Genomic DNA, 25,468 nt, shown 5'->3' with positions numbered 1-25,468 from the left:
AAGAATGATAAAGAACTTTCAGAGTTTACTAAGGGAAATCTGCTGTCCCTTTCAAGAAGTTTTACAGAAAATAATAACAGGCCTTGTCTAGCAAAACTTAACTGTAGAAAGACAACTACAGTATTAACTACATTGGAACTAAGGAATGAAGAGTGGTGCTAGTGTAGCAAGAAGCTAACAGAGACTGTGGTGTCATCTTTATTTCCCAGGTGATAGTTGCCACATCCAATTCAGCTACACTCCAGCAATTTCATGATAATGCACAGCTATACCTGAAGATAGCATCGAATCACACCAGACCCCATTTAGAATTCAACATTTTTTGGAGCAGTACAGAATTGTGGAGAATAAATTTGCCTTAACGCTGTGCTTGTGCAAAAGCAGTCTTCACATTTATTATTTTGTGAGAAGTTTACATGAAACAATAGGGTACCCATGGGGGAGTACGTTGAGACACAGCATCATGTGCTAAATCATCTAACCAAATCCTGCCATGGCCTGCACCCAGGCAATCTCCAGGGAAGCCAGGCACTACAGGACTTTGCCCATTGTGCTTAAGACTTTCGAACAGAACAAGTTTAACAGATTAACATTGTATGCGGCTATTGCTAATTAACAGTTTGATAAAGAGTGTACCCATATAAGTAAATCTGTACTGAATTTAACCCAGCTCATGCCTCAGTTCATAATGTATTTCTCTAATCTTAGCCCTGGTTTGGTGGCTGCTAGTCTGCCTAGGAAGGTTTCATGATTCTTAAGTGTAATGAAAGAAACTAAGGTGTACTTTCAGAAGCTGCCCTGTTTCTGCCCTCAAGTGTAATTCACATTGTTTCTAGCCCCCTCTGCCATTGCCAGAGATCCTTACTCCTTTCATGCATAAGAAAGCCAATTGCAAATGTATACGGTGCATTTCAAATCCCTAGCTAGAGTAATGCAATCTCGTTTTATGCATCGTCTTCCCGCTATAAAAGCCATAAGTATGCTTAACAGTACAGCACCTGAGAAAACACTTTAATAACCCCCAAATAATACTATTTTTTAGTAAACTCTATGAACTAGAATTTACTAATTTTATAAAACAGAACGTTTTTCTTTAAAAATTAGCAGAATATCCTATATCTCCAGAAATGCTAAGAAAGGCTTTACCAGTTGTGATGCCCAGAATTGAGTTCCTCAGCATTTTGCCAAGAAATGCATTTTAATATAATTCATCATAATAAATATTTCATTTTTCTTCTCAGGGTGTTATTTTTTATATTTTAAAGTACAATATCAGTTTATATAGTTGTTCATAATACACATTGTAATCTAAACGCTTTCTAAAAAGTGTCTATGTCAGAGTGTAGAAAACTTAGTAATGTGTTAGGATAGTGTTTAAAGAGCAGCATTCGACAACACAGCATAAAATAATCTAATACTGAGAGATATATCTGTACATATTTATATGTTCATTCTCACCAAGACTTACGGAAAGTGATTTAACCAATGTCAGAAAAACGATGTGGTCACAGCATATTGTTTGGGGAGGTCTTGCGATATAGCCATCAGCACTTGACCCTGAAGTGTAATCTATTTCTGACTAAAACTAAACTCCCCCCACCCCAATCCTTAGGACTCAAAGGGCCACCATGCTTGAACTGATTCACAGAGCATCTCTCCCCAGAGGATAACCTGCCTCTGTACAACTAAAGCCGAGACGCAAATACATGAGGGGGTTTAAAGACCTGTCTTACTCACTGTACACTTTTCAGCTGTTCTATATGTTACATGAGAACTTTCAATGTGAATTGGAAGGACACAGTGAAAGGAAGAAAAAGTTTGACCAATTAGCTGTGACTTTTTCAAGTAGACTTTGATTAAACCAAAGTGTTTCAGCAGCTGGAATTAGTATCTTTTATCTGGACACTTAACAGGCATGGAAATGGCTTTTAAGCCAACCACGTCTGGACAAGTTTTTTCCTCCTGCCTTAATCACCATGGGAGGAGCCATAGTCCAACCCAGCAGGAAAGTTGCCCTTTTCCGAACTGATATTAATTTGGACCCAATACTAAGCTTAAATCTTAAACCATTACTGGTTCAGAGAAAGAATAAATCAATAGAGTAGTAAGCCGAACAAAACCTTTACACCCCTATTACAGTACTGAGCTGGTTTCTACCATCCATGTCAATTCATGCACAATTATTTGACTTGTGAAATTAAGTTCAGGTGTACATGTATTGAACATATGCACAGCAGAAAGGGGTTGGGTGATTTATTTATTTTTACAGAAGCTGCTGGTATACCACTGATCAGCTGGACAGACTTTTCTAACTAATGGGCTCGTGACAGCTGTCTGCCATGAGCAGATGGCAAGGGCAGATTCACATAATCAGTTTTGCCATGGGTGTGTTCAAAACCCAGGCAAAAACATCTGGCTGGTTTGGAGAGAGAAAAACAAAGTTAGACATCATGAACCTATTTCAGGTTAGAAGCTCTTCAATCTATGCCATACCTTTGCAACCCAATCCAATTTGGCCTCAGTTGGTAACACATGAATCAATTTAAGTCAGATTGAAGACCAAATGAAGTTGGTCAATTGGCAGTGTAACAACTCACCCTAAAAAGATTTTAAATTCAGGCATCGTTATCATTCTTTCCCAACAGGATTATGATTAATAAGGGTATATTGTGCTTATTCTGGGAACCCCCTGAGTTACTCTGCAGCTTGCAAAAGGGTGGTGTGCATGCAGGTTATTTGAAAAGGGGGTACACTGACTGCAGAACTTGTGGGTCTTTGTCTCCTACATAAAATAAAAAAAAACTAAATAAAGGGCTTTGTTCACCCAAACATTTGGTGTGCTGATGAAAGGCTGCCTCCTTGCTCTGAAGGAGTAATTTGGAACTAATAGGAACAGCTCACAATTTGACCTGATTTTTGCAAATTAAGTGCACCATACCAAAATCAGGCACAGTATAGAACTAAAAAAAGTCAAATCTGTAACTTTAAAAATATACAATAGGGCTCTTGAAAATTCAGTGGTTTGATTAGGATCAAACAACTAATTCACAAGTGACTAAATACGGTTAACTACATTCCTCTGTGGGTTGTCAAGTGCATTGGAAAAAAGGACCTGTCAGAAAAAAGCTAGTATAAATGCTAGAAAACCGGTATTGTTTTAAGTATGCCTAGCTAGTTTCCAGCTCAGCACTTCACACTGTGGTTTCTATGGTCTCAATCACTTCTAGTTCGCATTGTGAGGGTGATAGGAGGGGACACTCATCCGGTTCCCAGCTACTGTCTGGACTATAATCTTCTTCTGAACTTAGCTCCGCCCCTTCCTCTGTGTCCTCATCACATGACTCCATATAGTGAGCCCCAACAGCATTGATCCCAGAGTCCTCAGAGCTGGAGGGGGAAGAGCAATGATCTATTTTTGGTGTATTATTCTCTCTCAAAATTAAGGCATTGCGTGTGGTGACCTCCTGAGGCTTCGTTTTATTGGGGGGAGCAGGAGGTTGCCTCTGCACGTAACACATCTTCCCATTGATGCATTTCACACGGTAATTGTCAATAAAGAGGTCCGAGATTGTGCAGAACCGTGGGGAATCTGGGGGTAACGGTGGCTGGAAGACAGGTGCAAACTTCAAAAAGTGTTCCGTGAGCGAGACAGATATCTGAATGGTGTTTGTGGTTCCCCGAGGCCGAACAGGTATTTCTGTGCTTGGAAGTTGTTCTACTGGAGTCATAGGCTGATAGACGTATTTGCCTGTGAAGGATATGAAAAGATGAATTAGAAGCCACATTCTGCTGTGTAGGAACTAGGTCAGGAACAAAACAGGTATTAGGCCCTGAATATCAGTTGCTGAGAAGTAACGTAACAAGGCGGCTAGGAACATAGGAAGCTGCCTGATATGACGTACCAGTACGTTCACCTAGTTGAGTATTTATAAAAGTATTTATATACTGTCATGAATAGACTAATATCTAGGCAGCGTACAGGAAAAAGTCATTTAAAATAGTAGCATTGTCTACAAAACGAGTGGGGTACCTTTTTAAAAAGTCAAGGGCTACATTCCCATTGAGGGGTGGTTAGGGGCTGCATACTGGAGGTGGGTGGGAACACTCCTCTCTTCCCAACCCCACTTTTCTCTCTCCTCTCTTTCACACCCACACCATATTGACACCATTTCCTTCCAGCCACTTTCCTTCTATGCTAGCAGGCTTTTCTTTTTCTCAGCCTAGCGCAGAAGGGAAGTGAGCTGCTAGAGCAGGAACAGAGCAATCTGTTCCTCCAGTGGCAGCTGACTTTCCTCCTTCGCTGGATAAGGGACAGGGTTTTTTTTCTCTCCCAGTCTAGCACAGAAGCAACGTATGTCACTGCTAGGCCAGTGGGAGGAGGGTGGCACCGTTGAAGGCTCTGTGGGCCAGGTGGTTTCCCCACACTAACTGGCAGCAGCCCTCGGAGGTCTTTCCCAGCCCTTCCTGGAAAAGCCAAAAATTGAGCATGGGACTTTCTGAATGCAAGGCATGTGTTCTGCCCACTGCGCTATGGTCACACAGGTTTCCATGAGGCATCTGCATAGCCACTGTGGGAAACAACCCTGGTCTAGATGGTTTCTTGGTTTAATCCCTCTGGGCGCTTTCCACATTCTTATTTGTGGCTTATTTTTCTTCACAGTCAACTGAAAGCGAGCTTTCCATAAGTGCCATTTTCTAGGATAATTCCTCTAAAGAAAAGCAATCAGAAGATGTTTCCAGAATCATCAATGCATTTATTTTGTTTTCCCTACTACACAAATATGTCTTTTGGGAGGGTGTTGCATTTTCCCCTTTGGTAGTATTGGACACAATTGTGGCTGCAGCTGGCAACAGAAGACCAGGATATGAAAGGACTCCAAAGCTGTGACTGCCACTGGCACTCTGATAATTCAGCTAAATAAGAAGAAAATAGGATTATGCTGGCTGTAAAATGGGCTCTTATGCTGTATTGAACAAGAAGCTTGAAAGCGCTGCTAAAGGAAGCCATATAGAATTTTAAAAAGCAAAAAGACAGAGCTTTGTTGAAGTGAATGAGAAATCTGAGCCCAATTCAAAAACCCAAAAGAATAGAATTTAAATGTCTTCTAAAATGCATCATGAGCAGCTGTGTGACAGAAATGTTATAAACATGGAGGACTACTGTTGTGCTCAGATGCCACTGTGGTAAACACTCAGTAAAAACTTTCTACTGTTCTGGCCCACAACGAATTGGCTCTATTTTGAGACAGCGCTTTTCTTTCTCTGACTCTCCAGGTTCTCAGTAATGAATTAGAAGCTAAACAAGTTGGCAAACAAAGCAGCCATGCCTTCGTTAGCATCTGCTTCCTTTTCCCATATATGCACTTGCTAGCACAGCTAACATCTTCCATCTTCTCCATCCTCCCAAAGCTCTTATTTTGTAAGCCCAAGGCACAGACCTTATGAAAACCAGTAGTTATGCATTAATGTATCCTCCTAATTCCAGTCAATGCAAAATGATTGACAATTATCTATTTTCAGTGCTAATCTGTGTCAATTACACACGTTAACCACTACAAACAGTGTAGAGCAAAAGCATTAAGCAAATGCCTGACAACCCCAACCTATCTTTAACCACAGGGAGTACTTGAGCTTCAGAATCTGGAGGCAAGTGTTGCGGGTGGACCCTGCATCCTAATAATGGCCATTCTACAAACATTTACAAACATTTTTCAACAATAATGTTATCCCCATGTGTCTCTATTATGTTTCTTGCAGAGCTCTTGGGTAGAGGGGAAGTAGAAGACAGACATTTGGTTGTATGGAATCCAGGAATTCAGCTTTAGCTTCAGGTTGAGATAAGCACATGCTTTGCAAAAATAAAATGTGTAGCTAGATTATGGGAGTTGCTCCCCTCCTGCCGGCAACAAATTCACTTCAGACCAGAGTCAAGGCAACCCTGGAGCCCACCTCCATTCTAAAATTAATCAGGATAATAAAGCAAGTGCTACTCCCAAAACTTTCTGTTCAGTATTGTGGACCCTATTTTATGAAACAGGCCAACCTCCCTGTTGCACTTCTGGCACCAACTGAAGACCTTTTACATTTCAATTGGCTTTTAAACCAAATCTTGATTTTATAGTTCGAATGCATTTTTATTTCTATTGCATGCCACATAGAGATTACTGTGATCAAATGGCATACAAACTGTAGAAGTAAAAATCACGTTCCTGGGCAGTCCTATTGTTGCCTCTAGACCCTGATGTGAGGCTACAGCACTACCAATGCAGACCTGCTGAGGCCTTCCCAGTCCCTTAGCTCAGGGACGTAAGCATGAGGCTCAGAAATCCTCCATACATGCATAATTCAGTCAGGGATGCTGGGAAATCATAGAAAATGAATGCCAGCTGGTTCAGATTGGGCCTTTAGGCCCTACTTTGAGGAAATGAAAGCACTAAATGGCAGGGTCTGAAGGCCTCAGGCTGTAATACAGATTTCTCTTTGTAAGTGAGGCCTCCCAGCCACCACTGGTAAGGAACACAAGTGAAGAGGGTGCATAGGGCCTCATTCATGGTGAGAAATCCTTAGCAGAGTCTGAAGTCTCCAATCTACGCCATATACGCAGAGCCAGAACTCCAGGCAGGAGTTCGGATGATTTCTGGACACCCAGTGAACCTTCAAGAAACCAATCTATTTGCTTTTGATTATTTCTAGATCCTACTTGAAAGTTGTGTTTGCTCATCCTTATTCAAATGTTGTTTCCCATCAGATAAGCCGCTACCATTGCATAGGCATGGTGTAGGCTAATCATATTCCTTACTTGCATTGTTTGAGATGCTCAGCAACATTTTAGAGGAGGGAGAAAGTGGACCGAAAACTATTTGCATCAAAAATCTAATAAGATGTCTAAGGAACATGAAACCGTCAGTATCAGATGCTCTTATCAAAACAGAAACAGTCGCTAAATCTGTGCTTTACAATGTGGCCTGGGAGGAAATGAATGAATGCATGAACTACCAGCAAGACTTCTGCTTGTGCAATGGGACTTTTCCCCACCTCGCCTCCCCTGTGCATTTCCAAAATTTGCTCCAGATGCCATGTGGGGGTACAGTGAAACAAGAGGGGGAAAGTGCTCTGTGCAAGGAGAATCCTAATGGAATAAGCATACTCAGTCCTTATTGGGGGTGTGGATTCCCCGTTGAAGTTTTATTTCCTAAATATTTTTTGTACTCATGCAGATCTTGGGAGTCTCCCCCGTCTGCTGTTACTTCCCTCTTGTGCATTACTAGTGCTGTGCTGCCTACATAAGCAGAACTGAGATTGCTATTAATATACAGGATTTAAAAAAACCCAAACTCAAACACCTAATATTGAAACCAATGCAATGATACCAAATAGGCAGGTAAAACACTGAGTTGCTGACAATTCTGTTCACATGTAGGTATTTGCCATGTGGGTTAAACGTAACCTGTTATTTCTTCCAAGTAAACTGGGTTGCACAGAATGTATGTTTCATGTTTTATTTCCTAATATCTTTTAAGCAAACTTTCTGAGAAGTAACTGTCATTGAAAGCCGTAGGACTTATTTCCAAATAATAGATTTAGGGCTGCAATACAGGAAATGCTAAATTTAAAATACTCCAAAATAATGACTGGCTCCTGCTATGTTGCAGAACACTATAGATCAAGATGTTTTGATTAGAGACTGTAGACAGGAGATATGGGATATGTTTTTGATTTTCTTGCTGGCTCACAATCATTACTCAAGGAAACCAACCCATCTGTGCCTCCAAACGCACCAACTGTGGAAGGCTGATAATACCCATCCTTCCAAGACACACAAAGGTGACTCAAAATAGAAATTATCCCTGTGCAGAGCTGCTGTATTCATACCCCAGGACTGGATGAGTTGGGGACTGAGGGACTAACTAGTTCTACTCATACTTGGATAGACAATTTTAGGTGATGCTGGGGAAAGACTGCTAGACTGCTTGGCACTTGTGTTTGGGGGGTCTCCACAGGGTGCTATTCTATCCTCCATGCTGTTTTATGTTTACATGTAACAGTTAAGTTACATGTCAGTGGAGGTTTGAGGATATGGCTAGTACTGGCTTATCTGTCTAGGTGGGCAGCATTCTGCCCATTCTGGAGGGAGTTGCACTCCTCCTAAAGTATTATGTACAAAATTGGTTCATCTTATGTCCCTGGAGGTGCAGGTTGTCTCCCTAGCACCTTTTTCAGTTTATATTGGTGTACTAACTATGACTCTATCTGGACAGGGACAACCGAGCTTCAGTTTTTCATGTCCTGATATCCTCCCATTTGTCTTCAAAGGCAGATCCATGCTCAATACACTGCAATACTCCAATGTGAAACTTCAGTTAAATCAGAACACAGCAAGACTGCTAACTGGAATTGGAGTGCTTGAACATAGCATGCTGGTGCTTTCTGGCTTCAGTAGTTTCCAGTCTATTTCCAGGCTCAAGTCAATGTGCTGTTTTTTTGACCCTGAAAGTCCGGCATGACATGGAACCCGATCTCAATAACCTTCTGAGGCCCTTTTCTCTGGGTGCTCCTGCTGGGTTATGTGTGACAGGTGACTACTGGAGAAAGGGTCTTTTCCGTAGTGGCACCTCAGCTCTCTCAGCACCCCAGAGAGCCTCACTTGATCCCTAGCTTGATGTCATGCTGACACCAAGTAAAGCCACTCTTACTTTCCCAGGTCCTTCTATCAGTTCCTGTTATCTGGGCTTTAGGTATGTATGCATTTTATTGATTTGTTTATTTTTCATCTGTTTTTTATCTCAGTCTTAAACTGTCCTGAGAAAATGGTTCAGCACATCATATAAATATTTTAAGCAAAAAAAGGAAAGTAGGCTAATACTTGTGCGGGTAGCTTTTCACAGTATTTGAAGCCAAGAGTTAATCTTTGCCTCTGCAGATTTTTTGTCTACTGTATTTGCCATGCTCTTCTTCCAAGGGCCTCGGAATGACTTGCATGTGGTCCCCAGGTGGTCTCCTATCCTGGCAGTGTTCAAGGTCAGGCTTGCTTAGTACTCAGAAACAATCAGATACACAGCATCTTTGAAACTCTCAAAGGTTTCATGAGCAAGAAATACTGCAGCTTTGTCAGCAGCCCCTTATATCACTATGTTTATTCAGAAGGCATATGTTCTACTAGTAAATGCACAGAAAATGGCAGGGGTCCAAGACAGATCACATACTATAGTATATAATTATAACCTACTTCCCCAAATGTATGTCTATGAAAGTAAGCATGCTAGTAGGAATTTCAGGAATGACAGGAAATGCAAGTGTTCGGTTTCTGAAAGGAGACGTACGAAGGCTCACATATATATATATATATATATATATATGCTTTCGTAGATTTTCACGGGTACAGGAATGCAGGTTTTGGTGTCTTCGGGTGTCTTCCCGTGTAAGAGTTGGGGTGTCTAGGCGACGTTTCGACGAGGTCTCACTCGTCATCTTCAGGCTGGTGCTTTCGGCTTCTTGTTACTAGAACAGAGCAGGATCTCAGTGTTTGAGTTCCTATAAATACTGTTGAGGGGGTGTGGTGTATGGCCTCCAACGTTCTGGGCAGAGAGGGAGTTCCCAGATTAGTGTGCCTTTTCTTCTTTTGTTCCTTAATTACTTGAGGGATATCTTGAGTGATTTCTTGAGTGATATTCTGAGTACCACTTAGGAGGGTCATTAGGTGTGGATTAGTTGCTAAAGCTTTCGTGTCTTGACCTCTTGAGCTTGTGAAAAGTTTTTCTGAGAAGATGGCTGTACTGCACTTAGTTGTGCTCTGGCTTGGCTTCGTGTATAGGGGCGAGCTGTGGTTTTGTGCCCTGTGCCAGCCAGATCTGTGTAGGGATTGCAGGGGGGTGCAGCATCCGGAGGTGCCAATATGGTTTGGCTACTGGATGGTGTCTGTACTTTATCTGTGGAGAGGGTCTGGGTTTGGGTCTGGTGTGGTTGATTGGAGATGGCGTTCTGTGTGTCTCTGGTTCTGGTGTCGGTTTTTGTGGGGAGGGCTAATTTCCAGATGTCTGGCAGGCGGGACGTGTCGTCACGCTTGTTCATGTTGTGAGGGTGTTTCTCTATCTCGATGGCTTCCATGATTATTCTCTTGTGGTGATGTTCCATGTTAAAGAGCAATTTGGAATCTGCAAAATTAATTTCGTGTCCTGTTTCTTTCATGTGTTGGTAAAGAGAGGAAGTTTTTTCTTCTTTTTTGACGGCATTCTTGTGTTCTGCGATACGTGCATTTATTCGTCTGTTTGTTTGTCCAATGTACGTGGCTGGGCAGACTTTGCAGGGTATTTCATAGACCCCTTGGTTTTCTAACTGGATTTTATCTTTTGGGTTTCTGAGGATATTGGCTATTTTTTGGTTGGTGCAAAAGGCTGTTTTGATATTGTGTTTATGGAGGATTTTGCTAATTTTATCTGTAGTGCCCTTGATATAAGGAAGGAGGGCCATGCCATTGTTTTCTTCTGTGTCTTGGTTTTTGGGGGGTGTTTCTTTTTGACAACTTGACAACTGAGTTACAGAATCTCTCAAATGTGTTAATCGCCAACGGATACCAACAAAACAGGGTTACGAAGCTAATCCAAAAAGAAACACCCCCCAAAAACCAAGACACAGAAGAAAACAATGGCATGGCCCTCCTTCCTTATATCAAGGGCACTACAGATAAAATTAGCAAAATCCTCCATAAACACAATATCAAAACAGCCTTTTGCACCAACCAAAAAATAGCCAATATCCTCAGAAACCCAAAAGATAAAATCCAGTTAGAAAACCAAGGGGTCTATGAAATACCCTGCAAAGTCTGCCCAGCCACGTACATTGGACAAACAAACAGACGAATAAATGCACGTATCGCAGAACACAAGAATGCCGTCAAAAAAGAAGAAAAAACTTCCTCTCTTTACCAACACATGAAAGAAACAGGACACGAAATTAATTTTGCAGATTCCAAATTGCTCTTTAACATGGAACATCACCACAAGAGAATAATCATGGAAGCCATCGAGATAGAGAAACACCCTCACAACATGAACAAGCGTGACGACACGTCCCGCCTGCCAGACATCTGGAAATTAGCCCTCCCCACAAAAACCGACACCAGAACCAGAGACACACAGAACGCCATCTCCAATCAACCACACCAGACCCAAACCCAGACCCTCTCCACAGATAAAGTACAGACACCATCCAGTAGCCAAACCATATTGGCACCTCCGGATGCTGCACCCCCCTGCAATCCCTACACAGATCTGGCTGGCACAGGGCACAAAACCACAGCTCGCCCCTATACACGAAGCCAAGCCAGAGCACAACTAAGTGCAGTACAGCCATCTTCTCAGAAAAACTTTTCACAAGCTCAAGAGGTCAAGACACGAAAGCTTTAGCAACTAATCCACACCTAATGACCCTCCTAAGTGGTACTCAGAATATCACTCAAGAAATCACTCAAGATATCCCTCAAGTAATTAAGGAACAAAAGAAGAAAAGGCACACTAATCTGGGAACTCCCTCTCTGCCCAGAACGTTGGAGGCCATACACCACACCCCCTCAACAGTATTTATAGGAACTCAAACACTGAGATCCTGCTCTGTTCTAGTAACAAGAAGCCGAAAGCACCAGCCTGAAGATGACGAGTGAGACCTCGTCGAAACGTCGCCTAGACACCCCAACTCTTACACGGGAAGACACCCGAAGACACCAAAACCTGCATATATATATATATATATATATATATATATGCAGGTTTTGGTGTCTTCGGGTGTCTTCCCGTGTAAGAGTTGGGGTGTCTAGGCGACGTTTCGACGAGGTCTCACTCGTCATCTTCAGGCTGGTGCTTTCGGCTTCTCCGAAAGCACCAGCCTGAAGATGACGAGTGAGACCTCGTCGAAACGTCGCCTAGACACCCCAACTCTTACACGGGAAGACACCCGAAGACACCAAAACCTGCATTCCTGTACCCGTGAAAATCTACGAAAGCATATATATATATATATATATATATATATATATATATATATATATATATGAAATGCATCCTTTGACCTGGAAACTCTGTCTCCTAATTCCAGGTGCGTTGAGACTTGTTGCAGCTACTGAGTGGCAAGGGAAATGTAAGCTGCTGCAATTTACTCTCCTTTATTAAACTTAACATGCCTGTGAATTGTAAAAATGTCCCAGGATGCAACACTGACTCAAATTAAGCCACAGAAACAATTCTTAGCTTTTAACAGAAGATTATTCACAAAGTCATTTGTCCTGTACAAGTAGCTCTAGACAGGCTTGAGCATGTTCCAAAGAAAAGGCTTAACTAATATAATGCAGAAAAGAATCTCAGTTCGGTGGTGGATTTACGGTCTACGACCCCTATGTGCCAGCCCTTTTGGAGCTCAATCCATCCACCTAAATAAACGTGACTATGTTCAAAAATGTGACAGAGCTAAATGCATAAGAATGATTTCATTAATGATATCTTGTGGTTGTGCACAATGACATTGAGAACACACTGGTCCAGTACTCTTGAAACAGCTGACATAAGGCAGCATCCTGTGAAGCTATGGAAATATCACCTCTATAAACTCAGTTTGCTTATGAATCCCACCAACGTCACTTGATTATTAGTACTTGAGTATAATAAAAGGAAACAAATCTTTGTGTAATAATCTGTAAATGAATGTTATTTGAAAAAGGCATACAGAAAACTCTTATTTTGTTCAAAGCACACCTGACTCCCACAAGCCTTATGTAATTTGACATAAAAAAATGAATTGTGCCTAGGCTTTTAAAAGCAGCCAAGGTAATTAACCCTGACCAGGTGAAAACTCAAACACTGTCTGATGCTTAGAAGGAACCGTAAGCATTAATGGCTATATTAGAAGAATGCATTTATTTCTAAGGAAAGAAATAAAGTGCTTTGTTCCATCACAAACACCATCAGCAGAGCTGCGCTTTCTTTGGGGGAAATGGATTTGCCCTTTTTCCATTAGGAGCAGGTAATTCAATATCACCACTGTGGCCCAATCGCAAGTAAGTACATGCATTGTGTGAGAGCTCATACTAAAGTGCCAGAAAATTGGGAGTAGCTGCTCTATAATGAAAGCAACACGTAACATCACATTGCAGAAAACCTATAGCACCCAAGCCTTTGCTGGTCAGCTGCTCTACCAATTATTTCATGGCTCAAGGGAGAGGCTTAACCTTTCAGATTCCAGAAAGCTCAGTGGTGATGAAAACTAGAAGCCTTGTGGCACTTTAAAAGATACCAATTTTATGGTTGCTCTTGTGGGCCAGACCCATCTACGGTGCTTGTAAGAAGTTAACATACACAAAGGCACAAAGGAGGAGAACTGTGAGCAGTAAATCAGTATCTGCATTTGCAAAACGGTATACTAAGGAAGAAGTAGAAGACCTGGCCCTCACAAGAGCAACATACTTGATAGCAACATATCATTCTGGGAAATCAGGGTAGAGACTTTTTTTCCATATTTGGATCAAGAGTTCCTCCATACAATGCTTTTGTTTCTTCCCAGAAGTAGGAGAAGATGACTTTCATAGCTCTCATTTGTTGCAGACATGACAGGTCTTTTTGCAGCAAAAAGAACATTTGCTCACATGGTATAATCAACCTAATCAATCATTTCCACTAATGTGCAATTACATTGCTACCTCATTGTTGTAAACAGATCTCTACCAGTTTTCTTTAGACAGTTATTGGAGGATATATATTTTTTGTCTGTAACCAGTAGAAGCGTAACAGCTTGTTCCTTTTTTTATATAAGATTCAACACATACTTTGGATTTTGTATTCTTATCTATGCTTTTTCTAACACCAGATTAAACATGAGAGGACAGGATACTATTGTTTTGTACCTACTGGGGCAGGAGGCATAAAAACTCCCCTAGGAATTAAAGCAATGAGAAGATATTAAGTGAGAAACTTTTTCCTTCCATCATGGCAGATATTAAGCTTGGGGATTCTGGTTCCCCCTGCCAACACACATACTTTAAGAAGGTCATATGCAAACACCATCCAAAAGAAAGAATCCCCTCTTATAAAAAACCTATGGAGACTGATACAATTAACAGCCAATGCAATCATATACTTGTCTACTCAGAATTAAGCCCCAGTGAACTCAGTGAGACTTACAGTGGTGCCTCGCAAGACGAAAGTAATCCGTTCCGCGAGTCTCTTCGTCTAGCGAAGCAACCCTATTAGCGGCTTAGCGGATTAGCGCTATTAGCGGTTTAGCGGATTAGCGGCTATTAAAGGCTTAGCGGCTTAGCAGCTAAAAGGCTATTAGTGGCTTAGAAAAAGGGGGGGAAGCGGGGGGGAATCGGAACACTCGCAAGACGTTTTCGTCTTGCGAAGCAAGCCCATAGGGAAATTCGTCTTGCGAAGCAGCTCAAAAACGAAAAACCCTTTCGTCTAGCGGGTTTTCCATCTTGCGAGGCATTCATCTTGCGGGGCACCACTGTAATTCCATTTATATACAGTATAGGATTGTAGCCTCAGATTTTTAAAAATTGGGTGACAGCTCAAATACGTGCATGAAGATAGGTAAGAATCTATCTGTAACTTATGCATTGTATCTAATGTTGGTCCTACTTAGAGCAGACTCACTGACAGTAATGGAAATGTCTTAATTTAGTTCCGTTAATTTCAATGGATCTACACTTAATACAACTTGGGCACAACTCTCTGTCTATGCTATCCTAAAGTCAAACACCAATCCTCTCCAATCACATCACTGATTTTAAAGAGAGGAATGTCTTCATTGAATAATAGGATTAAAGAGTTGCAAGGGTTATCTAGACCAACCCCTTGCAATGCTGGTTGTTAAACTCATCAAAATATTAGATTATTTACATTTTTAAAAAATCCCAGAAAAACATGTTAGAAACAAGTCAATAGGTTGAGCTCAAAAGGAGTTCTTTACTAATTGAGCAGTCTGTATGCATCCCTGCCTCACAGCATCAAATTCTGTTGCTAATTTGAATGTATCTAACCGTGAAATAAACAGAGGATTTGCTTAAGCATTCTTTTTTCTGCTTCTATTGATCCCAGCATTCCAGTTTACCTTTGAACCTCTGTAATGTTGCTCACATATGAAAAGCGCTTTCAGCTTCTGTCCCTCCCCCCCTAAATCACCACCTTTATTAACTTGGAGGTTCATGTTTTTCAAAAAGGATACTTAATAATGAAAACAGCTACAAAGTAATAAAAGTTACACTCCAATTTGGGAAAAGCTTACAGAGAAGACTCCACTGTTGAGCTAAGAAAAGACACAAGACAAAACTTGGGACAATTAAGCCCCCTACCCAACAGAATCACATGCATGAGGATACATTAACACTTATGAAAAGAAAAGGTACATTGTTCACAACATAAGAAAAACCAGAACAGATTGAAGATTAAGTAAAAGGTGTAAGGTAGAAGAAGAAGAAAAAAGGATGGGGATATTTGGGAGACAGCATTTTAAACTAGATCAGTATCTCAATAAGCCATAATTCTGCCCATATTACTTGCACAGGTTTGAGGCTTGTCTCTATGCTACCCTTCCTTCAAGAGCTAGCTCCAACATTTCCACAACTTATCTCTCAATTAGCAGGGTGCATTTAGATTTACAGGCTAAATGTGTAAACCGTTTTGCAACAAGTGCCCTTAGCAATGGCAGCATTTCAATAATGCCTAGGGAACTGGCCATGTTTTGTAGTACTTTGGTGATGAAAAGATTATCTGGGTCTTCTCCAAAATAAAATAGAAGAGCTTGTAACTGCTGATCTCCTGCCAAATGAAAAAAGCGAAGAGGTCCATAACGCATGTATTAACAAAACTCACAACTGGCCAATACTACCAGCTTTTGCCATGAAATATAACTCCAAACTTTCAAAATTATAGGTGCTCAATACATGCTTAATCTAATCATCTGTTGAGTTAGTCAAACTGAAGTGTAATGATGCACTGGACTATTTTTGTTTGTGTATTGTATTGCCTATTTCCAGGATCCATTTACCTTTTATGGATTATAAATGAAGCTTTAAATTGGCAGCAAAGTGTAAACACAGGTAAGCAGATGATTTATGGGCCTCTAAGGCTTCCTGGAATTTGTAATATGAGCAGTCACTCAACAAACTAAAAGTCTCCAGCTCATTTCCAAGAGTTGAGATAACTATAATATTTAGCCCGAGGGTGAACCACAAGTTCATGTTCTAAACATACACATAGCCAAATTTTACATACTTAGCCATTATTTTTACTGAGGCATCATGCATTTTCACCATTTATGTTTCCATGTTATGTGCACAAATCTTGTGAGGATAGGATTCTCCTCATAAGATGGAGCTTTCATATGCATAATGACAAGATATATGGCTTCCTATCATATACAACAGTCTAGTCAATATTGTATAGCAAAAAAATGCTTGAAAAAGTAGACCTGGGAACTTCCAGACCCCTCAGTAAGGCACACATGTTAAAGGAACTCACTTGCTGGGTCAGATTAAGGTCTACTTAATCCAACATTCTTTTATCAATGGTTACCGGCCATCATACATGTGTACCCTACACATGAAGGCGATAATATGCTCCTGAGGTTTGCCTCTAGCAACGTGAAGTCAATTGCCTTTGAACATGGGAGATTTCTTTAAAGTGTGATGGACTTATCCTGCATGAATTTGCAGAGTCCTTTTTTCAAAGCCCATGATGACAGTGGCTATCCCAAAATCCTGTGGTAGGGAATCATTTTGTCTATGTTGAACCCATTGCCATTTTCATTGTTATCCCCCCCCCCCTTGGATCCAAAGAGGCATCCATGTCATGTAAATTCCAATTCATTACATATTGTCACAATTTATGCTGCCTCCTTTCTGAGGTCTTCAACCCCCATATTCATTATTTGCCAATAATGAATGCAAATGAGATTCAAGTTAGTTAGTTACAGGAAGAATAAGAAGTCATGAAACAGTTACAAATTATTGGGGGTATAGAAGGTCATCCAGTCAAGAATCCCTTCCCCAAGCCACAATATTCTATGTAATATAAAGCATGCTAGATGAACCTTCCTTGGAAACCTCCAAGTATGAAGACTCCATAACCACAAAATGCTTGCTCCGTTGTTCAGCCTCTCTTATAGTTCAGAAGTTCTTTGTGGTATTTAATATCAAGCCATGTTACTGCAATTTAAACCCAAGGCTTCCTTTCTACTCTATTAGCCCAAAGTAGAAAATGCTTTCCCAAAAGCCAAGACTTCAGAACCAATTCTGAGAGTTTAAAGGAGGGTTAGAGCAAGGTCATATTTCCTGGTTACATTTTTCAATGACAGTAGCGCCCCTGCAATTTGTAATACAAGAACTTGCACTTTGGTCCAATTTTAAGAAACATGTGTATACAAATACACCAAAGAATTCTTGAGAGCATCCTTATCCACACAAAGGCATGTAAACTTGTCTTGAATTAAGATTTTGATGATGTGCGATTCTCTCTCGAGTGGAAAATCCATATATTTCTGCTAATTCACAGTTCCCACCCCTCTTTTCATATTCTACAATAAAGTTATCAACTCCCATTTTGTGATTGATTCTGCTAACAATTTTAACAGGGTTGAATATGACCTCAATCTGTTCAGATTAATCATAAGAGAAGAAGCAACTTGATTACAAAACTTTAAACACCTGTCCCAGGAGATGCTATTTGATTGTAGAGGGCTCTTTCAACATATCAAACAGAAAATTTAAAGATACATTCAAGGAGCGGAATATGAAATCATATTTTTTTTAAATCAAGAAAGAAATAAAATGCCACTTTTTGAACAGTGTGGATAATTAACTACCGGAAAAGATTAAGAAGTGCAGGTGGCATATTATACTGAAGCCTGAATGAAGCATCACTATAATTCATCTACAAGTGAGTCAGGCTGGCTAGTAGTAATAAACATCCTCAAGTGAGTAAATTACTCTGTGATGCTCTCTGGGCTGGGCTATGTGGTCAGAGTGGTCCCTGCTAGCCTTGAAAACCATGAACTCTGACAAAGCCCATAAACTCTCAAGAAAATTATCAACTCACTCAATGTTGCACATGCAGAACACCTTCTGTAATCATAGCTACCGTACTCCTTCATCGGTCCTCAAAATATCCCTTATCAACTAATGTACCACTGGTAGAAAATTATTACTATCTGATGCCTGTGAAACGTAAAGAGAATGATGAGCTATGATCTAATAAAAATGGCAAATGTCTATAATGACTGGATTTCACTTGGCCATTCCATTTTCCTCGCAAAAATAAAAAGGGGTTCTTTTTTAAAAAAAAATAGAGTTCAGTCGTATGTTCAGAATTAGAAGTCTACTCTTTAGCTGACTTTCCCAAGGTCATCTAGCACCAGGAGGTCAATATCAGATAATATTTCAAAAAGCTATTTCAGGAGATGTATAATGTGTGTGATGCATCCTGCTGTTTTGCATTTACAAAAAAAAGGAGAGCTTAATTGAAAAAAACTATTACAGAGTTCTGAAGCAAAAATCAATGCACTGTGCAAAATTAATCCTTCTATGTGAAGGTTTGATTTTAATCCTTGATATTGTTCCACATCTGTTCATGCCTGCCACTTGAGCAATCCAGGCCTCCCTTCTCTTCATCATAGAGATAAAAGAAACAGATGTCAGCTGTGGAACAGATCTTCTCAGGGCCAATTCACACAACCAGTGGAAATGATAGTGAACACATGATAGCTATCACATTCAGTTTGCCTGCCACTAACAACTATGTTCACATACTAAGAATGTCTGTGATAAATTGGTTGTAATGGTTTGGTAATATGGTATGATATCTATGTACAATGTCATTTTTATTTCATTTGGTATCGTTTATCACCAAATTGTTTGATTTTCTTAGATGCCTTAGGGACACAGCTACTAAGATTAAGAAAAAAATACCATAAGATGCTCTGAGCCCAAGGGATAGAAAGAGGAATAAAATGAAGAAGAAAAAAAATTAACAGACTTGTATTTTTCCAATTGTCTGTTATTTAAGTAAGCATAAAGAGGAGGAAGCTATGGAAGTCAATGTCACTGCTACTAAAATTCACACCATATTACATAATGCTATGCTCTTAGAAGGCATATGTGGCACTGAGAAAATTTGATGTGCCCCTCATAATAATGCAGAAGTGTACATTATCTAGAGAATCATAATGTTTTCAAGATTAAAATCTCAAACATCTGGACCCAATCTAAAATGCCACAAGATTTGCTGCCTTGGATTTTAGGGAACAAAAATATGCTATAAATAGGTAGTGAGGCTAAACCCCCAAAAGAACCAAGGTGTCAAAATGGATCTGGGGGTTTCCTTCAGTTACGTGCACCAAAGGGAGGAAAACCTCCTTACAGATAAGCCAGTATGCCACTAGAGATACTGTAGGGAAAATAAAATGTTTAGGGCTAATTCATATGCCATTCCATCTCATATTGTGGACCTTCCATTATATATATTCTAATGACTCAAGCAATAAATCCATGGCTGTGAAGTTAATTCACATCCCCCAAAAAGTTACTCTTCCCAGCCTCATAGGTTACTTGCTCTAGGAAACTCTCCATACTTTTGTTTGTCCTGTCATTTTCCCCTTGGGAAACCCCACTCTTCGTGGCTGAATCGGAGCAAACATCAGTTGGGTTTTCCATGGATGGACGTTTGCTCTGATTCAATAGTAAAGAGTGGGTTTTTCCAAAGAAAAGCGTCAGGGCAAACGAAAGACTTGCTTGGCCCTATGCTTTCTAGGCATGGGACAAGTGGAGTGTGGATGAGCCCTAGGTCCACCTATGAAGTCTCTTTCCATTGCCCATTGAAAAAATAAGTATGTTCCAGCTTGGTCATAGCTACCATTTACTGTTCCCAAGCACACAAAAATAAAATTGAGAGGCTCTGCAATAATATAAAATTGCTCCCAAGGCAACAGTCACTTTTTTAAAAAAAACAACCCAAGAAGAACAATTGTAATTAGCTATGCTCAGTATCTCCTTGCTCACATAACTAGGGGTAGGCAATATGGGTTATTTGCCAAGGTTGTATATACATAAAGGCCAGAGATTAGAATGGAAAGGCATGATACTGCTTGCCATTAAATATATAGGAAAACAATATAATGAGACCCCAAAATTGTGGTCTGTTGAAGCTACAAAAACTGATATATATAACTTTGCCATAAATAATAATGGCAAAATGGCTGCTCATGTTGTATACTGAAAATTGCTTTTATTTTCCAAAATCTGCTCATACATCAATCTGAGAAAGTAAAACTGCCAATTAATTTTAAAATAAAAAAAATTCCTTCCAGTAGCACCTTAAAGACCAACTAAGTTAGTTCTTGGTATGAGCTTTCGTGTGCATGCACACTTCTTCAGATACACTGAAATTAATTTTAATACATTAGCAGTGTACATATATGTACTGATTACCCATTTCCCACATCTCGAAATTACAAGCCATTTCTTAGGTAATAATATATTTAAATATGCAATATTCCCAAGGGGAAACAAATACAGAGCCTGTGCTAAATTAATAAGGAGTTTATAATTGTTTGCACTGGTTTTCCTGCAGGTAAAAAAGAAGAAATCCACGACGGACCTTAAATTACCTTAAAAAAATGCTGGCATCAAAGTAGAGAAAGACGGAAAACGACAGCTACTACTGGTGGAACTTTTCATTAAATACTGTAATCATAAACTGCCAATTTTCACTTAGGGACTAATCAGCTAAACGAGTAGGTTCAGGAAGAATTGTGTGGGGGTGAACTCTGCAGGCCACTGAACTCATGCCCCCTCTTGTTGCTCTGTGCCCACTGTGTGTCACAATTCTGCTCCTTCAACAAAGACTGAAAATAAACATGCCACCACATTCTGGAACTCCAAAGGTGGGGACTGAATCCTTGATGAGCAGCGGGACCATCAATACCCCTAGATAAGGACGTTCAGCTGCCTAATTTTGTATTTATTTGATTTTATACTTTTCTATGCTGCCCTTCATCTGAGGATTGAAGGGTGGTTTACAATATAAAAACACAAAATATAATTTGTCTAGCCAAGCCTTTGTGATCTTATGGATTCCTATGATATTTATGTCCTCAATAATGACTCAATTTTCTCCCTAAGAACTTTGCTTCCCACTTCCTTTCCAGCCCTGTTTCTCCACTGGCAAAAAATCTCAGCAGACTCAGAGTATGTCAACAAAGAAATCATTGGTTTAGCACTAATAAATGGGGCAAGTCCTAGAAATGAGAGATGGTCCATTTGGAACCAACGAAGCTGCCTTCTAAAAGACCACTGCGCCATCCAGTTCAGCACTACCTACACCAGGGATGGGGAATCTTTTTCAGCCCTAGGCTCACATTCCTTTTTGGGCAACCTTTGGAGGGCTGCATGCCAGTGGTGGGCAAAACCAGAGGCAAAAGTGAGTGAAGCAACTCATGTAATATTTACTCACATCCTCCATCCTACATCCAGAGAAGCAAGAGGCACTGACTGAGGTCAAGGACCTTTGGAGTTTGGAGAACCAGTGAGAGGTGTAGCACAGGGAGTTCAGAAGGCCAGACAGAGGGGCCCTACCTGTGTTTCACTTTCACTGAAAAAGGCTCCTGAGGGTTGCAGATAGGTGCCTTTCCTGGCCCTACCTGGAGATGCATTAGGTCCAGTCGTGATCGACTCTGGGGTTGTGGCACTCATCTTGCTTTATTGGCCGAGGGAGCTGGCATACAGCTTCTGGGTCATGTGGCCAGCATGACTAAGCCGCTTCTGGCGAACCAGAGCAGCACATGGAAACGCCGTTTACCTTCCCGCCGGAGCGGTACCTATTTATCTACTTGCACTTTGACGTGCTTTCGAATTGCTAGGTTGGCAGGAGCAGGGACCGAGCAACGGGAGCTCACCCCATCACGGGGATTCGAACCGCCGACCTTCTGATCGGCAAGTTCTATGCTCTGTGGTTTAACCCAGTGCCACCCGCATCCCTCTGCAACTAGTACCAACTCATTAATTCTCCATGTCTAGGATGAGTGCTGTTACCTTCTGACTTGCAGGGACAAAACCCTTCAGCTGCAGATATGTCTTCCTGGGACAAATAGCTTTGAGGGAATTTTCTTTAAGATCATGGAGCAGAGGAAAAGGGTTAAGCCCCCTCCACCAGGGCTATAGTCGCAATCCAAATTAGGAGGCCTAGAGATATTACTCTACTTTTCCGTGTATAAGACTAGGTTTATTTACTAAAAAGAAATGTTAAAAGGGGGGCTTATACATGGGGGACAATCTCCCCCCATTTTCTGAATTTTGAGTCCCCGTCTTATACATGGAAAAAAATACAGTATTTTTTTAAAAAAACCACAACACTCAAACAAATGCAAATATATATTTGACATAATGTTCAGTTTGGCCCTCCGAGTGCCATTCTGTCCAATCCTGATATAACTTTGGATGGATTCCCTCCACTGCAAATGGAAAGGAGTGCATTGTTTTAATGGTTATCTGAACAGAGTCCTTGGAAATTGCTAAGAGCTCTTTAAGATCAGTTAGAGACGGGAGTATTTCTACTGAATGCTTTCACAAAATCTTGGTCAATCCTGATATCGGAGAAAGCACCTGATCAGGCTGTGATCATAGTGATGTGCAAGTGGGAGAATCAACTTATCCACTTGATTAGAAGCACTAAAGCAGCAGATTCAAAAAGGCTTAACAGTGTGCTTTTCCAACAGGAAACCAAAAACATTATTAGAGAGCATTTAGTGAACACTAATGTGTATGACATCATTAGAGCTTTAGTGGAGCACTGTTCTACTCAGCAACAGCCTAATTTTGTAGGCTGAAACAGCACAAAGGGATAAGGTGGGTTTAAGAATGGTTGTGTCCATATAACTCAGGGTGTGGAGTTGTAGTTCATCCTAACCATGTCCACAGTCCCAAGTGAATTTTAGTTTTATTGCCATTTGTTAGCAAGTTGATGCATCACTAGGGCCTCCAAAATGAAGGGGTGGAAAGCAAAACCCAATGAGATCAAAGAATGGGAAAGGTGAGGCCATTAAAACGTGCAAAAATATAGATTTGGACAAGAAGTACACACCATTAGTTGATAGCTTGACAATTTATTGTGGAGCAAGCAGTTTTCAAAAGGAGATACAACAATCCTCTAAATTTACAAATGAGATATAGTTTAAAAACAGAAAATGACAACGAATCCTACCCTAATATATAAATTTCCTCAGGTCACAAGGACTGGGACATGAGTCATGATGCTTTGTGAGTGGAGAGAAATCCCCACAGAGACTTGGATGGGAACAACAGGATGCTGAAGCAGAAAACTGAAATGCAATTTCTCTGTTGTAACAAGTCCAATGCATCTACCTCAGTTTTCTGGCTGTAGATAATGAAATGGCCACATCAGGCAACTGAGCTTTGCTGTGTGACTTCTTCCAGATAGATGGTGTGGCACTGAGTTTCATGACAACTATACCAATAAAAATGGGAAGAAAGAGCAAATCGTTTATCGTCTATTTTCTTCTGCATGGCCTGCCCTTCACTCTGGGTCACCTCATATCATTCAATAAAGTGTTTCTAGCTTGGACAAGGGAGGGTTGTGCGTGACTAAAGCAAAAAACCAAAACCTTAATTGAGAATGAATACATTTGAACTAAACCATTCTTTAGTACATTTTAGAAGCATTCTTTGGGCATAGGTTAAATTTCAGGTTGCCAGGGAAGATCCTTTAATAGCTTGGAAACGAGATAGCAATAAGATTACAGGCTCTATTAAATGCAGCTCCATACTATAAGAGAATAAATAACAGAAACCACCAATTTTTAAAACCACTATGAATCAGCAAGCCTAGCCTGAGACAGCAAGCCCACAAAAGAAGGTATTTCTGATGGGCATTTCTGATCACTCCCCAAGGAGGCACGCCTAGTGCCATCTTTATCCAGGTTTAGGCACCAGGCAAAGAATTTTCTCTTATTTACCGAGGTTTTTGGCTCTTGATTTGAAGGGTGGTAGCATGGCCTCTTTGGGTAGGACAACACCTGTAGTCCTGCCTTTTTGTTCAGCTGTGTTTTTTAGCCTTTTATTTGTACTACTGTCTTTTTAGGGTTTGGGGTTGTTTTTTTGGTTCTTAACTGATTTTAGCATTAAGTCACTCAGCCTCACTTTGTAAGAAAACCAACTAACAAATACAATAAAAATGACAGCCAAACTAAACGCCTTGCTTCAACCACTAGTGTTCATACGTTGATATAACTTAGACTTTGTACGCATTATGAGAGCCACTCTTAGTGTACAATATCCAGTAAGGAAAGCCTACAAATAGTGCAGCCCATCCCACGGAATGTTGGCTCCATTTCCTGCCTGAACATCTGTGTTCATATACAAGGCATCTACAACTCCAGCGGTTATCAGAGATAGAAGAGGGAGCGCCTTCTTGTAGCGACAGAGGCTAGGATTATATGGGAGGTTTGCTGCTTCTCAGCCCCCCTAAAACAAAAAAAGATACGTGGAGCGGGGAGAGAGGGGAGTGTGGTTCTGTTCTGCCAACAGAGAAGAAGGGCAGGCGCACCCCTCTCCTTCCCTTCCACCTTTTACCCATTACTGCCACTAACACAGCTTCACAGCGAGCCCATCCCATCCCTTTCTTGCCTCATCAGATACATGCAGGCTGGGAGGATGGAGAAATCCATCGTGTTCCGGGTGCCATGCGATCAGCCACTATCGATCTCGCCGTCAAATCCTGCCCTCCGGGCACCACAGAGCCACCGAGGCGAAGGGAAGGAAGGCGGGCAAGAGCTTGCCTGCCCCCTCAGGATCCGAATCCCAGGGGGGCAAATAGGGTGTGCTTCTCTCACCGCCGCCCCCCCCCCGGGGGCTCGGGGATGCTCGCCTGCTCATCCTCCCTCGCGGCTAGCAAACCACCACCCAAACGGCGCGCCACTCCCCGCCTCGACAGGAATCTCTGCAGCGTTCAGCCAGGGGGCTCCCTGCGCTTGCAGGAAGGAAGGAAGCCTCTGGAAGTCCGGCGAGGGGCCAAGGCGAGCTGCTCGCCCGGGCGGCCCGCCCATCCCGCGCCATTCCTCCTCGTCCCCCCAAAATACTCACAGTGGCACCAGCCCAGGTGGCAGCACCAGTGCAGGCGGAAACAGCGTCCGTGGCTGTGCGTGGTGCACATCGACAGCCCGTCGCAAGGCTGGAAGTCGGGTCTCCCGGCGCAGCTGCGGGCCAGCGCTTGCGCCTCGTCCAGTTTCTCGCTCTTGCCCGCCGCCAGAGAAGCGGCAGCGGCGCTGGCCGCCGCCCCAGTCCCGCTCATGGCGCTGCTGCTGCTGCTTCTGCCGCCGCTTTCCCCGCCGCCACCTGCAGCCCGCGCCGAACCGCGCACCTCCGCCGAGTCACTCCCGCCAGCGCGCACACAAGGCGCAGCGGGGCGGCGAGCGGCGC

General features: G+C 41.6%; 1 protein-coding gene across 1 annotated transcript; it reads right to left on the bottom strand.

Annotated features, from left to right (window-relative positions):
* Positions 1-370: 370 nt before the first annotated feature.
* On the bottom strand, positions 371-25,452 carry LOC308586295 (UPF0524 protein C3orf70). The gene is made up of 2 exons (XM_081192797.1): positions 25,133-25,452; positions 371-3,748 (listed from the first exon to the last, which is right to left on the bottom strand). Exons 1-2 carry the CDS (start codon positions 25,338-25,340, stop codon positions 3,192-3,194), a joined length of 765 nt encoding a protein of 254 aa, XP_081048923.1. The 5' UTR covers positions 25,341-25,452; the 3' UTR covers positions 371-3,191.
* Between the last annotated feature and the right edge of the window lie 16 nt (positions 25,453-25,468).

Source organism: Podarcis bocagei, assembly GCF_964188305.1.
Source record: "Podarcis bocagei genome assembly, chromosome: 4".
NCBI classification, from domain to species: domain Eukaryota; kingdom Metazoa; phylum Chordata; class Lepidosauria; order Squamata; family Lacertidae; genus Podarcis; species Podarcis bocagei.
The sequence above is the reverse complement of the archived record's forward strand: the minus strand, read 5'-3'. Positions and strand labels throughout refer to the sequence as shown.

Excerpts from the sequence above, each read along its gene's own strand:
- LOC308586295 (XM_081192797.1), bottom strand. The coding sequence starts at position 25,340 with ATGAGCGGGACTGGGGCGGCGGCCAGCGCCGCTGCCGCTTCTCTGGCG. Across the intron at positions 3,749-25,132 it reads CCACCTGGGCTGGTGCCACT|GCAAATACGTCTATCAGCCT; the intron begins GTGAGTATTTTG and ends TATCCTTCACAG.